The 14,445-nt window shown below is 35.3% G+C and overlaps 1 protein-coding gene across 4 annotated transcripts in view; it reads left to right on the top strand.

Annotated features, from left to right (window-relative positions):
* The window catches only part of RTKN2 (rhotekin 2), an 81,981-nt gene that overhangs the window by 51,605 nt on the left and 15,931 nt on the right, over positions 1 to 14,445 (top strand). For all 4 annotated transcript variants that reach the window (XR_011074462.1, XM_068547472.1, XM_068547474.1 and 1 more), the window contains 2 exons: positions 7,572 to 7,678; positions 8,628 to 8,759. Coding sequence is in view for 3 of the 4 variants with exons in the window: in XM_068547472.1 (XP_068403573.1) it covers positions 7,572 to 7,678; positions 8,628 to 8,759 (239 nt within the window). In the remaining variant the exon portion in view is untranslated. The remainder of the gene's footprint in view (positions 1 to 7,571; positions 7,679 to 8,627; positions 8,760 to 14,445) is intronic.

Here is a 14,445-nt window from a genome sequence, read left to right on the forward strand (position 1 = left end):
TACCTTCTGGCATCTTGTACTGGCTGTCGAAAATCATTTGTCAGTGTGTTGCTTCTGTGAAGGTAACTTTTCATTTTCTCTCTGTCTTTGGTTTTCTGAAGTTTCACCATGCTATAGGTGTAGAATTTAATTTTATTTATGCTGCTTTTGGAAATCCTTGAACTTCTTTAAATTGATGGGTGTCTTTCGTTATTTCTGGACAAAATCTTACTTATCTATTCAGGCAGCCTCTGATCCATTCTCTTGCCTTTCTCCCTGTAACATTCCTAGTAAACCTATGTTAGTCTTTCTGACTGTATCCTCTATGTTTAGTACCCTTTATGATGTATTCCTCATCTTTTTGTCTGTCTTTGCTGCTTTTCTGGATTTTTAATGCACTATCTTCTATTTCCTTTATTCTCTTTGCAGCTCTGTCTGATCTGCTGATAAATCTGTATACCAAGTTCTTCATTTCACTTATTGTACTTCTTATTTCTAGAAGTTCTGTTTGACTTTTTCAAATCTGCTATGCTACTTTTCACTTTTTATTCTATGCATATATTGTTAATATTATCTTTTAGGTTTTTATTAAAAGAGTAGGCATAGCTGTTTTATAGTCTATGGCTAATGATTCAGATATATAAAGTCTTTCTTGATCAGTTTCTTTTTTTTTTTTTTTTTAACTGGTTCTCACTCATGATGTCTCAATTCCTTGCATGTCTAGTTATCTTCATGTGCTTGTCATTGTAATTGAAAATCTACATAGAGGAATAAATTAATGCTCGGTGTCTCTGTTTGCTTCTCGCAGGCACCTGGGGAGACTATCATTCTGGGCTTACTTTATCCAAAGACCATGTCTGAGTTTCTCTGCATCCCTTCATCCCTACCTCCAGGCAATGGGAATCCTGGGCAGTTAGGTTGGTTTGCTTATGGTTCACCACTACCCTGTTGGTGATTCCTTTGGGATATCAGTTTAATATGAGGAGAATCCTCCCATTAATCTGCCTACATTGTTCAGGTCCTAGACTGTGATTTCTGTTCTGCTTCCCTCGTCTTGCAGGATCATTAAGTCATAAATTGAGATTTGCTGGGATTGGCAAATGCTCTCAGGACAAACACAGCTTCTGTGCTCATTTAACTCACTGGTTCTCATTTATCAGATTTGTACTGGTAGTTTATTATAGTTTTGTTACCTCTTTGTTGCTCTGGGGAAAAGTTTTTAAATATATTTGGTTCAGCATTTTTAGTAGTTTTCGGTGGGAAGATTGGCCTGAACAATCTAATCAAGCCTTCTATCACCCAAAACTTGAAGTTTGCAATAGTATTAGCATTGTCAGTTTTATTGGAAAACTTGGCAAATTAAGTTTAATTCCATTTGTGTTAGTTCTCTAGAATTACCAATATTATCACCATATGTTGAGTGCCTATTATGTGCCAGACATTGTTCATTGAAATATTATTCAGCCTTGAAAAATGAAATTCTGCAATATGTGACAACATGAATGATCCTTGAGGACATTATGCTAACTGAAACAGCCAGTCACAGAAGGACAAATACTACCTGATTCCACTTATATGAGGTATCTAAAGTAGACAAACTATTAGAAGCAGAGAGTCGAATGGCAGTTCCTAGGGGCTAGGAGAAGGAGAAAGGAGGAGCTGCTAATAAACAGATCTAAAGCTTCAGTTATACAAGATGAATAAGTGCTAGAGATCTGCTGTACAACATTATAACATTTGTTAACTATACTGTATTGTACACTAAAAATCTGTTAAGAGAGTAGATCTCCTATTACATGTTCTTACCACAATAAAATATAAATAAATAAATGAACACTGTTAAAGCAGTTTTTATTCTTAGTCTCTGTGAGACGTAGTTATAAGGGAGCATCACAGTGAAGTGATTAATAGTGGAGACTGTGGAGCCATCAGCCTTTAGATTCGTATTCTAGTTCTAGCACTGGCTAGCTCTGTGCTTTCACAAGTTCCTCATTTTGTTATCATTTATATTTTACAAATGAGTAAAATACAGCTTAGAGAATGTAACATGCCAGATTATGTAGCTAGCCAGTGGTCGAGCCAGACTTTAAGTAATCCAGGAAAGGCTGTGCTCTTTCTGCTATGCATTCCGGTTAGGCATGATTACTGATAAAGCACCTAAAGACTCAAAATACTATCGATGTGTGAATAATGGAATTGATGATGAAAGGTCCCATTCTTTCAACCAAGTCACCTGAGAGGTTGTGGAAAGGAATAAAATTCACAAAGAAATCATCGATTTTAGCAGTGTCACTTGTCTTCAGTGTTCTATAAGATATTACTAGATTCTCCTTTAATAAAATGCTCCTGAGCAAATAAGCATGGGAACTATGTGGTATACTTCTTTCTTTGAGAAACACAATAAAGACTAGCATGTTAAAGACTGTGAAAAGACCTGTGCTTACAGCAATAACACCCAAAAACTGTTGACACTGGAACTTGTAGATTCCACAGAAAAAAATTTTAAGAACACTAACCTATATGCCTAACCCTTTTGATGTGATAGGTGTATCTCTAGAAATGTATGTAAATTAAAATCTTGTAAATCAATTATATTTGGAAAAAAAAAAGAAAGCTTGTAATTAAAAAGAAACAAAATTTTATACAGAAAAAAGCCACCCTCTGATTTATTCATTAATAAATCTATGTTTAATAGGGTTTCCTAAATAAATTTATGTCAGTGTCTACCAAATGCTATAAAATAAAGAGGAAATACAAGATTTTTGAAATTTATAACTCAACTTTATTACTTGTACTAGTTGAAGGAAAAAGCCAAAATGATATCTTAAGGCTTATATTTGTCATCAAGAAATTTTTATACTTTTTATAAAACAATGAAACCACATTGTAAAGATTGACTCACACAGAACTGAGATGTTATCGATTCTTTCTCTTGCCTGTGTTTTGTTTTTGTTGTTGCTGTCGTTTTTAAACTCCATTTTGCTCCCCATCTGAAACTACAGATGAATTAGATAAAATCTTTAAGTAATGAAAAGTCAAACTGCTCTTTCACTTCCTGTTTCATTTCATCTTGTCCTAATACCACCTTTGGTTAGAAAAGAAGAATTAAGTATTTTGATTAAATGTGTTGCACAAGGGCAGAAAGACAGCGTTGAGAAATGGAAAGGATATGGTTTGGGGAGTGAGAGTGCCCTGGATATGAAATTATGAGAAGCATCTGTTACATGCCAGACACAGTGATAAATGTCATGCACACATTATCTTATGTGATTTCACAGCAACCGTAGTACTTAATAGGTAGTATTTTAAGAATGAGAAATTGATACTCGGGCAAGTTAAGTGAATAGCCTAGATGCTGTATTTCTTGTCAGAAGTAGGGAGAAGAAGCTGTGACTCTGCTTTATTCCACAGTGGTCATGAGCTGTAGAGAAACCTATGTAGGAAGTAAGAGGTGATTGCAGTGTATGTGGCACGTGATCTGTAGAGCAAAGAATTTTACATCCAGTATCCCTTTTCAAGGTCTGCAATGAGGAAGGAATTATTTTTCTTGGTGTGCCATGAAATCTGATCTTATTTTACTAGAGAAGCACACTGTTACATGTGGTATTTAGGTTCCAGATACATTATTGATTGTGACTGGTCTGAAAAACTAATCATTTATGATTCTGTTTCTTTAGGGAGGTGGATCCTAACTTAAAAACAAGCCATTCATAAATCTGGGTTCGCTATGTAAAGAAATTCGCTTTCAAACTTTAAACTCATAAATCACAAGGGTGATTTCAATTGTATTACGTAGATGCATGCTTTTATAGAATTTTTATTTCGTTTCCTGCCTATTTTAGAAAAGGAGATTCTCATTTATTTATTTATGTCTGCATTTTTAAATCATTGACTGTATTGTATTTATACACTTATTTCTCTCAGATCAAACCCTTTGTTTCTAAAAGACAGCAGCTTTAACAAAGAGTTGAATAGTCCCAGACAATTTGTGGTATGCTATTCTTTAGTAGAATGTTGAGCAGGTAAATTGTTAAAAAACTGTTTTTGTTTTAACTTTGCGCTCTTCATTTACGCTGGTCTTTTTCATTTAACTGATGTGTCAAGCCTTGGCTACACTGCCTCTATATATTAAATAATTGTATTTTTACAAAAAATGTTTTATTTTCTGGACGTACTAAGACCTTTTGGTCAATGATAGTAACAGCCAATGGTTAGTCATTTAATAGGCACTTACCAACATGGGTGCAGTGAAAACTTTACAGATATTTTTTGTGTGGTCCAGTGTGAACATAGGACCGTACGTTGCATTTTTATTTACACCCCGATACACAGAATAAATTATGCAGTGCTTTCCTTCCATACAGTTATAAAGGTTGTATACCTACCTGCACACTACATTAAAGGACTATCTTAATGTTTTTTGAAAGAACTTTTTTAAACAATTGCAGACTTACAGAACAGTTAAAAGTTGAATATCAAGATTTTTTTCCCCAAAAAATATATGAGAACAAGTTGCTTACCTGATGCTTCGTTACTCCCAAATATGTTAATACCTGTTCCTACTAAAAGACATCTGGCTACATCACTACAGCTATTCAAGTCAGCATTAATACATTACTATTGTTTCTACTAATACAGACACCATTCAAATGTTACTCCAATAATGTCCCTTATGACAAAAGGATCCAGTGCAGATTCACGCATTGCATTTAATCATCATGCTTCTTTAGTTTCTTTCCATTTAGATCAGTTCTCCAGTCATTCCTTGGCTTTCATAACCTTGACATTTGTAAACATCATAGTTATTTTGTAGAAGTTCCCTCAGTTTGGGTTCGTCTGATGTTTTCTTGGGCTGAGACTCAGGATATGCATCTTTGGCAGAAATACCACAGAGGTGATGCTGCGTTCTCATTACGTTCCATCAGGTGGCATCTTTTGATTCACCCCATTACTGATGATGTTCACTTGATTAGGGCGGTGGCTGTCAAGCTTCTCTACTGTTAAGTTTCTCTTTTTGTTTTCCTCTTTGTAATTAATACATGTTTTGTGTGTGGCAGGGGGATACTTTGAAACTATCTAAGTATATTTATTAGACTTTCAACTTATTCATTGATTTATTTATATCAACATGGACTCATGTTTTACAGTTTTATTCAGTGCATTATAATCTGCTAATATCTTGTTTAAGATTCAGATTGTCTCCATTTTGGCCAATGGGAGCACATTCAAGATGGCTTCTGTGTCTTTTTACATGTCCTCCTCATTCACTGAGTACTTCCTTGCTTAAGGCATAACAAGATATTTCAGGCTTATCATGTACTTTCCCTGCCCCAGTCCTGGAGTCATCCATTTCTCCAAGGAAGACTGGTTCTTTTTAATAGAAATAATATTTAGAAGACATGATCTGAGCTATAGGTATATTCATTGCTATTAGACTGTCACTATTAGGTGTCACTTTTCCTAAGCCCTCTCAGTGGACATACATGTATATATATTTTGTCATGCATTTCTTTTTTAAAATTAATTAATTAATTTATTTATTTTTGGCTGTATTGGGTCTTCGTTGCAGTGCACGGGCTTCTCATTGTGGTGGCTTCTCTTGTTGCAGAGCATGGGCTCTAGGTGCGTGGGCTTCAGTAGCTGTGGCATGCAGGCTCAGTAGTTGTGGCTCATAGGCTCCAGAGCTCAGGCTCAGTAGTTGTGGCACACGGGCTTAGTTGCTCCTCGGCATGTGGGATCTTCCTGGACCAGGGCTCGAACCCACGTCCCCTGCATCGGCAGGCGGATTCTTAACCACTGCGCCACCAGGGAAGTCCTGTCATGCATTTGTTCTTTTTTTTTTTTTTAACATCTTTATTGGAGTATAATTGCTTTACAATGGTGTGTTAGTTTCTGCTGTATAACAAAGTGAATCAGCTATACATATACATATATCCCCATATCCCCTCCTTCTTGCGTCTCCCTCCCACCCTCCCTATCCCACCCCTCTAGGTGGTCACAAAGCACCAAGCTGATCTCCCTGTGCTATGTGTCTGCTTCCCAGTAGCTATCTAGTTTACATTTGGTAGTGTATATATGTCGATGCCACACACTCACTTCATCCCAGCTTACCCTTCCCCCTCCCTGCGTCCTCAAGTCCATTCGCTATGTCTGCATCTTTATTCCTGTCCTGCCCCTACGTTCTTTAGAACCATCTTTTTTTTTTTTTTTTAGATTCCATATATGTATGTTAGCATACGGTATTTGTTTTTCTCTTTCTGACTCACTTCACTCTGTATGTCATGCATTTCTTAATGTCCGTATGTTGAAAACCATGAGTTCACACCAGTATGTCTAGTTCTAATCCAATACCAAAGAGTTCATTCTGCACATTTGTAATTCCTTTCTCTGACAGTGAGAAACCTGTCTTCTATTATCTTTAATGCTTTTTATTCTTTGGTCAGTCTCCTTAAAAGCAACCATTTTTCCATCTTTCTCACATAACTGCTTTTCTCTCCTTGCTGGGGCTCTGACTCTCCTTCTGGGCTGCGCCTTGCCCCACGTGGATACTCCTTACCTTGCTCAGGCTCATACAGCCCACGCAGGGCTGCCCTCCTCAGCCCATGTGAACACCGTCCTCAGCCTGCCTGTGCTCTGACACCCCATACCCGGCTGTCCCTCTGCTTGCATTTCCATCTCCCCGTGCTCTGACACACTGTTCTGGGTCACCAACTGTGTGAATGGTCCCCTCGCTAATCTCAAACTGACTCCCGTGGCTGGACCACCCCCCACACTCTTCTTAATTTCCCTGGACTCTGACACCTCACTTGGGCAGCACTGCACACAGATACCCTCCTTACTGTACCTGGGCCCCTCCTCCCCACGCCAGGCTGGCCACTGAGCAGAGACCCCTTTTGGGTTCTATATTCCCCATGTGATCCGTCCTCCTCAGCCCCTTCAGGCTCTGATTCCTCATGCCAGGCAGCTCTCCCACTCACCCTCCTTATCCTGACTGCCCCCAGCACCCAGCTCTGGCACACTACTGCTTCCCGCCCGCCCCCTGCCCAACTCCTGGCACAGATACCCATTGTGGTGGACTCCACATAATGGCTTACACCTGAGTTGTTCAGTAAGGGAAGGGACAAGGGGAAAGGTCGAAAGAGTTATTATTAAATTCTTATCATAAAGTTGTGCCCTGAAGTGTTTTATTCAGAGCATCACTTTGCTAATTATTATAATGAAAATCAGAGCAAAAAGTAGAATTTGACAAACAAAAATCACTTTATTAGGATGTTTTTTAAATTACATGAGTTTACTTATGTGCCCTGAACTACCTCCATTGATTAATTACTTTAAGATCAAACAAGAGATCAAGAGACTAAAAGTTCCATGTCTACTCCAGGTGATAGCATGCTGTAAACTGTCAGTTTAATATCCTACTGTCCTGACTGCTTTCTTTTATTTGATTTTGTCATTGAATACAGTAATTTGAGCAGGATGAACCTTTACATATGTTCTTATATAAAGCAAAAAAAATTGTAAAAATAATCAAAATGTATAATGACCTTAAATAAACATATATTTATAACTTGATTTTTTTCTCATTTAAATAGAAGAGTCTTCGTTTTGGCTTCCCTTATATGGTAACATGTGCTGCCGATTAGTCGCCCAACCAGCTTGTATGGCTGAGGATGCGTTTGCAGGATTTCTTAATCAGCAGGTTAGAGAACTTTAAATATCCTGCAACAATTATAGCTCTAATTTTGATCTTAATATCCTGGCAGTTGTTTGGCATTCTGATATTGTGAAGTATTTTTTTTTTAATAAAGTCTTCTCTTAAATGACAGTTTTCTCCTTGTTAGACATCAAATGTGGGGGGAGGGTGCAGCTGGGAGTGAGACGGTAAGGAAGGGGAGGGGTCTGATGCAGTTTTGATGGCTAAGGGGCTACCTCTTCCAGGTTCCTCTGCTTCATTAATAGCAGTAACAGGATAATCAGTACCAGAGGACTCCTTGTGGAAACTGATGAGGGCTGCTCAACACCTTTCACATGAAGGCCTTTCTGGCAGACAGCTTTTGGCACAGTTTAGGCCTCTGGGCTTCCAAAGCTGCCTCTGTGCCACCTACTCCTAATTTATTTATAACCATAGTTATTTATATTCAGTAAATAATTAATTATGGGCTTCAATGAATCAATAGCTTTTTAAAAAAGATTCCATTAAGAGGAAAGAAAATTTGCATTCTTACAGGGAAGTCAACATTTTCCAGTGTTCTGAGAACAGTAAGGGAATATTTTGAATATTCAGTTATTTTTATACTTTTCCTGAGTCATTACGTGAATTGCTGTGGAATTCCAATCACTAATTTTTAATAGACTAGCTTCTCTAAAACTGCATTGATTTATGATTTTATGTATATAAAAGTTATGTGATAATTATTACCTCTATTTTGCTTAATGCTTTTGAGAATTCCAAACCTTTCTTCTCTGATACGAACTTACTTTTTTACTTTGGGCTATTGACTTATTGTATAGTAAATTAATGGGTAACTCGTATCACATTAAAACATTTCAAAAAACTAACTTTGCTAATTCAAGTATTTTGTTGAATTTAGAGTTAAGATGATAAATAATGATTTAAAGTTGAGAGTTTCTTGATTTTTCTTTTTCAGCAAATGGTAGAAGGTCTGATTAGTTGGAGAAGGTTGTATTGTGTTTTAAGAGGGTGTAAACTCTATTGTTTTTACACTCCAGAAGAAATCGAAGGTAAAGTGGAACCAGCTTTGGTAGTGTCCATTAACAAGGTAAATAAAATGCTATTTTGAAAGTAAAGGTATAACATTTTATGAAGTTTGTTCTTTTCTATTACAATTCACACTGTTGTCATGTTATTTACAAAAAGGGAAGGACTGCTAAAACTAGGTTAGTTCGTAAAGATATTCTTATTTTTCTTTCTGTTTATAGAGCTTATCTGGTAAAGGAAATACTATATATTTCCTACGAAAACATAGTAATTGGAAATCTATACTAGCAAATAGATTTTAAAGCAGAGAATGTAACTCCACATTAACAGGGTATTTAAATTTTTTAGGAATTTATTTAATTAAGAGACTATAAAAACATAAATTGTTAGCTCATGTTACAATGATGCTCTTTCTAGTTAATACTTAAATGAACCCATAAAAAGAAATTCCTGAGTATACTTTCTGATTTCTTATGTGGTTAATGGGCAGTTGTTCAACCTTCTGCCAGAACAAGAAAGCCTCACATTCTGTTTAGAATACCACATACACATAAATATACTGGTTTGATACAAAGGAGATTATAAAATTTTAGTTAGAAAGTTTTCACCCAAAAATCTGTAGGAGAAGTTTTCAGTCTAAGGCAGGCTTATTTTCTTTATCTCACAATCTTAAATTTGTTTTCATCTATCATCCAAGTCTAGTGTTTATTAGAGGGTTTTTCCCCCTCTTTTTATAGCATTCCTACTCTAGAGTTAAAATGGCATTTCTAGAGTAGAATGTCATGTTTTCTGCCTATGGACTGCAATTAATCGTTTTAGTTTTTTTACTTTGCTTGCCTTCAGAGTGGTTGAAGTGAAGTATATGATAAAATATGAGCCATCACATCTGTTAACTGTAAGATACATGTTATCTACTTGCCTTTAAGTTATCTTTTGAGGAAAAATGTAAAGTTATATGTCCTGAAAAAACATGTAGATACTGGTCTGCTAATGTATAAGGATTTAGTTAATTTCTATGATCTTTGCAATAGTAACATTTGATCTGTTTCTATCCTGCTTTTAGAAATGGTACTACTTGTTACTCAAAGGAAATTCTTCAGTGAGACCTTTTACTATGTAATTAAGTCCACTTAATTTATCTGTTTTGTGTATAAGAAAGATTAATGTTGCTCTTAAATAATATACCTCAATATTATAACATAGTGAATTTATTTTCATTTAGAAAATTAGGTTAATGAAAGTATAATTTTATTATTGGAAAATTGATACAATTTTTTCATTGTTTTGTTTTGTTTATGCAGTGTTCACTCCCCCCCATAGTCTTTTGAAAATTTCAAATGTACAGAAAAATTGAAAGAATAGAAAAGTAAAACCTGATACCCATCACCTGATTCTTCAGCTATTAACATTTTGCCACATTTACTTTCTCTCTAGTTAGTTAAAAAAAATTTTTTTCCAAACCACTTGAAAGTAAGCAGCACACAGCATAACATTTCTTTCCTAGAATATGTCAGCGTGTTTCTCCTGAAAACAAGGACATTTCTTTCATAACCATAATATTATTATCACACTCAATAAATTTATTGTTGATAAAATAATATTATCTAAGATACAGAGCAAATTGCCCCAGTTATTCCCAAAATATTCTTTCTGATTTTTATTTTTTGTTTTATCCAAGACCCCATCAAGGGTCACAGATTGCATCTGATCACTATGTCTTTTGTTTCCCTTTTACCTAAATTGTGCCCTTCTCTTGCCTTTTTTTTTTTTTGGTTTTTATTACACTGACATTTTTGAAAAGTCCAGGCAAGTCCCCAAATCTGTTTTTGACTAATTGTTTCGCTAGATTCATGTTAAATATTTTTGGCTGGAGTTCTACATAGATGATTTTGTCTAACCTTATTTTCACTAGGTAGTAAAAATGGAATCCTACCAATTTTTTTCTTGCATGATGTACAATGGAATACGGATAGCTATAAACCAAATTAAAACGTAATCTAAGCAAATGATATTTTAAAAGTTTGATTTGAAAACAGCCTTCAAAGTATTCATTTTACCTATCTCAGCCCTTTAAGGGAGGCAGAGCGTGTAGGTCAGCCCTGATTTACAGGTATCTTATTTCTGTTTTACAAGTGACAAAACATACTCAGAGATCAGATAGAACTTGTTTAGCTAGTAAGTAAAATTATATGGCTTACTCTTTCCTAATGGGTAGAAAAAAATAGATAAAAATTCATGGATTGTTTTTCTGTTTCTTCATAGACATACTGCAAGACTAGATTTGGAAGGCAAAATTAGACTTTTCCCTATCTCCATATCCACTTTGAATCAGTTTTGAAAGTAAAAAGTAGCTCTGAAATGAAGTTCTGAGTCCAAAGGCAAGTTACCTGTAGGCAAGGACTTAGGCATGTACTGAATCTTTACCATTTAAATTTAAGAGGACAGTTATAATAGAACTCCTCTGTTATTGTAGTCAGTGCATCTGTATTTTCTTATTTGATGACAAGAGTCTAATTCCAGAAAAGTAGTTAACAGGATCTACATGGCCTGACTAAATTGACCTTTTTCAATTGACTCATTTTTCCTTGTGGTAATAAAAGCCGATGGCCTGGCAACCGATGGGATTCTGTAGTCAATCAACTCCATTATTAAGATGACTGAAATCAGCGTACCTAGAAATCCCAATGGTGGCTCCACTATTGAGCTTTACAAGTTCACAGGAAAATGGTTTGTCTAGTAATGTGTATAGACTCGACCTTAGACTTGGGGGGACAGCGTGGGCTGTATTTGACCCTGAGGACTGATGACATAAATATCTCTTCCATCGAATATGACTTTTGTCTAAACTACCAAAAAGAATTTTAATATTAAACCATGAGGTAAGGTTAAGGTTGGGAAGAATAATATAATTTAGTTGCATATCTCAAAGATTAAACTTATGACAAAGTGTTACATTCTGTAGCTTTGCAATATTTCTGTCTTAATTTTCTCCAGTGCCGATTCCAGCACTGATTCCTGCCCTTTCTCTTTAGAAACTTGTCCCTTTGCATTTCCTACTTCTTTTTTTGTTTTTAATTTTTATTGGAGTATAGTTGATTCACAACGTTGTGTTTCTGCTGTACAGCAAAGTGAGTCAGTTATACATATACATATATCCACTCTTTTTAGATTCTTTTCCCATATAGGTCATTACAGAGTATTGAGTAGAGTCACCTGTGCTAGCCCATTTTTTGGTTGGGTTGTTTGTTTTTTTGTTATTGAGCTGCATGAGCTATTTGTATATTTTGGAGATTAATACTTTGTCAGTCACGTTGTTTGCAAATATTTTCTCCCATTCTGTAGGTTGTCTTTTTGTTTATGGTTTCCTTTGCTGTGCAAAAGCTTTTAAGTTTCATTAGGTCCCATTTGTTTATTTTTATTTTTATTTTCATTACTCTAGGAGGTTGTTCAAAAAAGATCTTGCTTTGATTTATGTCAGAGTGTTCTGTCTATGTTTTCCTCTAAGAGTTTTCTAGTATCTAGCCTTACATTTAGGTCTTTAATCCGTTTTGAGTTTATTTTTGTATATGGTTTAGGGAGTGTTCTAATTTTATTCTTTTACATGTAGCTGTCCAGTTTTCCCAGCACCACTTATTGAAGGGAATGTCCTTTCACCATTGTATATCCTTGCCTGCTTTGTCATAGATTAGTTGACCATAAGTGTGTGGGTTTATCTCTGGACTTTCTATCCTGTTCCATTGCTGTATATTTCTGGTTTGGGGGCAGTACCGTGCTGTTTTGATGACTGTAGCTTTGTAGTATAGTCTGAAGTCAGGGAACCTGATTCCTCCAGCTCCATTTTTATTTCTCAAGATTTCTGTGGCTAGTCAGGGCCTTTTGTGTTTCCATACAAATTGTACAATTTTTTTGTTCTAATTCTGTGAAAAATGCCATTGGTAATTTGATAGGGATTACACTGAATCTGTAGGTTGCTTTGGGTAGTATAGTCATTTTGATAATGTTGATTCTTCCAATCCAAGAACATGGTATATCGTCCATCTGTTTGTGTCATCTTTGATTTCTTTCATCAGTATCTTATAGTTTTCTGAGTACAGGTCTTTTGCCTCCTTAGGTAGGTTTATTCCTAGGTATTTTATTCTTTTTGATGCAATGGTCATTGGGATTGTTTCCTTATTTCTCTTTCTGATCTTTCGTTGTTAGTGTATAAGAATGCAAGAGATTTCTGTGTATTAATTTTATACCCTGCAACTTTACCACATTCATTGATGAGCTCTAGTAGTTTTCTGGTAGCATCTTTAGGATTTTCTATGTAGAGTATCATGTCATCTGCAAACTGTGAGAGTTTTAACTCTTCTTTTCCAATTTGGATTCCGTCTATTTCTTTTTCTTCTCTTATTGCCGTGGCTAGAACTTCCAAAACTGTGTTGGATAAAAGTGGCGAGCGTGGACATCCTTATCTTGTTTGTGATCTTAGAGGAAATGCTTTCAGTTTTTCACTGTTGAGGGTGATGTTTGCTGTGGGTTTGTCGTATATGGCCCTCATTATGCTGAGGTAGGTTCCCTCTATGCCCACTTTCTGGAGAGTTTTTTTTAATCATAAATGGGTGTTGAATTTTGTCAAAAGCTTTTTCCACATCTATTGAGATGATCATATGGTATTGTTCAATTTGTTAATGTGGTGTATCACATTGATTGATTTGTGTATATTGAAGAATCCTTGCATCCCTCAGATAAATCCCACTTGATCATAGTGTATGATCCTTTTAATGTGTTGTTGGAGCATTTCCTACTTTTATCTCAGGTTTCCTTTGAGCCCTTCCATTCACCTGAAAACTTCACTCTTAATAGTAAATGCCACTGGTCTCGTTATTTAACTATGTCAAACACCATCTCAGTCAAGAAATCTATTTGTTACTTCTAAAAACATGACTGTTATCTAATTATATCTTCTATTAAAGTAATTTTTACTTATTTTTCTCAGCTTATAAGATTATTCAAATTTATAGAAAAGTTGAAAAAAATACTACAGTGAACACTTGTATACCACCCAGATTCAACTGTTAACATTTTGTCATATTTGCGTTATCTATTTTTCTTTTTTTGGGAGGGGTTTAAGCACTTTATATTTTATTTAATTTTTTAATCAGCTGTTACAGTGGTATGGTTTACATAAAATAAAATTCACCAGTTTTAAGGGTACAGTTTGATAACTTTGACAAATAATATACAGTTGTGTCATCATTACTATAATCATTATTGGATTATAGTTTTTTTAATCTTTTTTATGAGAACATTAAGTCTACTCTCTTAGCAAATGTCACTTATTCAATAGTGTTATCAACTGTAGTCACCGTGTTTTTACGTTAGATCTTTGGACCTTATTTATCTTATAGCTGAAAGTTTTGTTTTGTTTAGCTGAAAGTTTATAAAGTCTCTTATCTATATTTTTTGCTGAGCCATTTGAACGTAAGTCTCCAACATTGATAATTCATCCCTGAATACTTCAACATCTACCTTTTAAAAATAGGAGCCTCTCAGATTATATAAATTTATATGTATATATAAAATGATGTATATGTGTGTCTATATATATATAATTGCAATACCATTATCACAGCTAAGCAAATTAACAGTAATTCTCTTATATCATCTAATATCCAGTCCATAGTCAAGTCTCCCCATTGTCTCCAAAATGTCCTTTTAGCTCTTGTTTTCAATCTAGGACTATTCAAAGCTTGTGCATCCTT

Source organism: Eschrichtius robustus, chromosome 7 (assembly GCF_028021215.1).
Source record: "Eschrichtius robustus isolate mEscRob2 chromosome 7, mEscRob2.pri, whole genome shotgun sequence".
NCBI lineage: Eukaryota > Metazoa > Chordata > Mammalia > Artiodactyla > Eschrichtiidae > Eschrichtius > Eschrichtius robustus.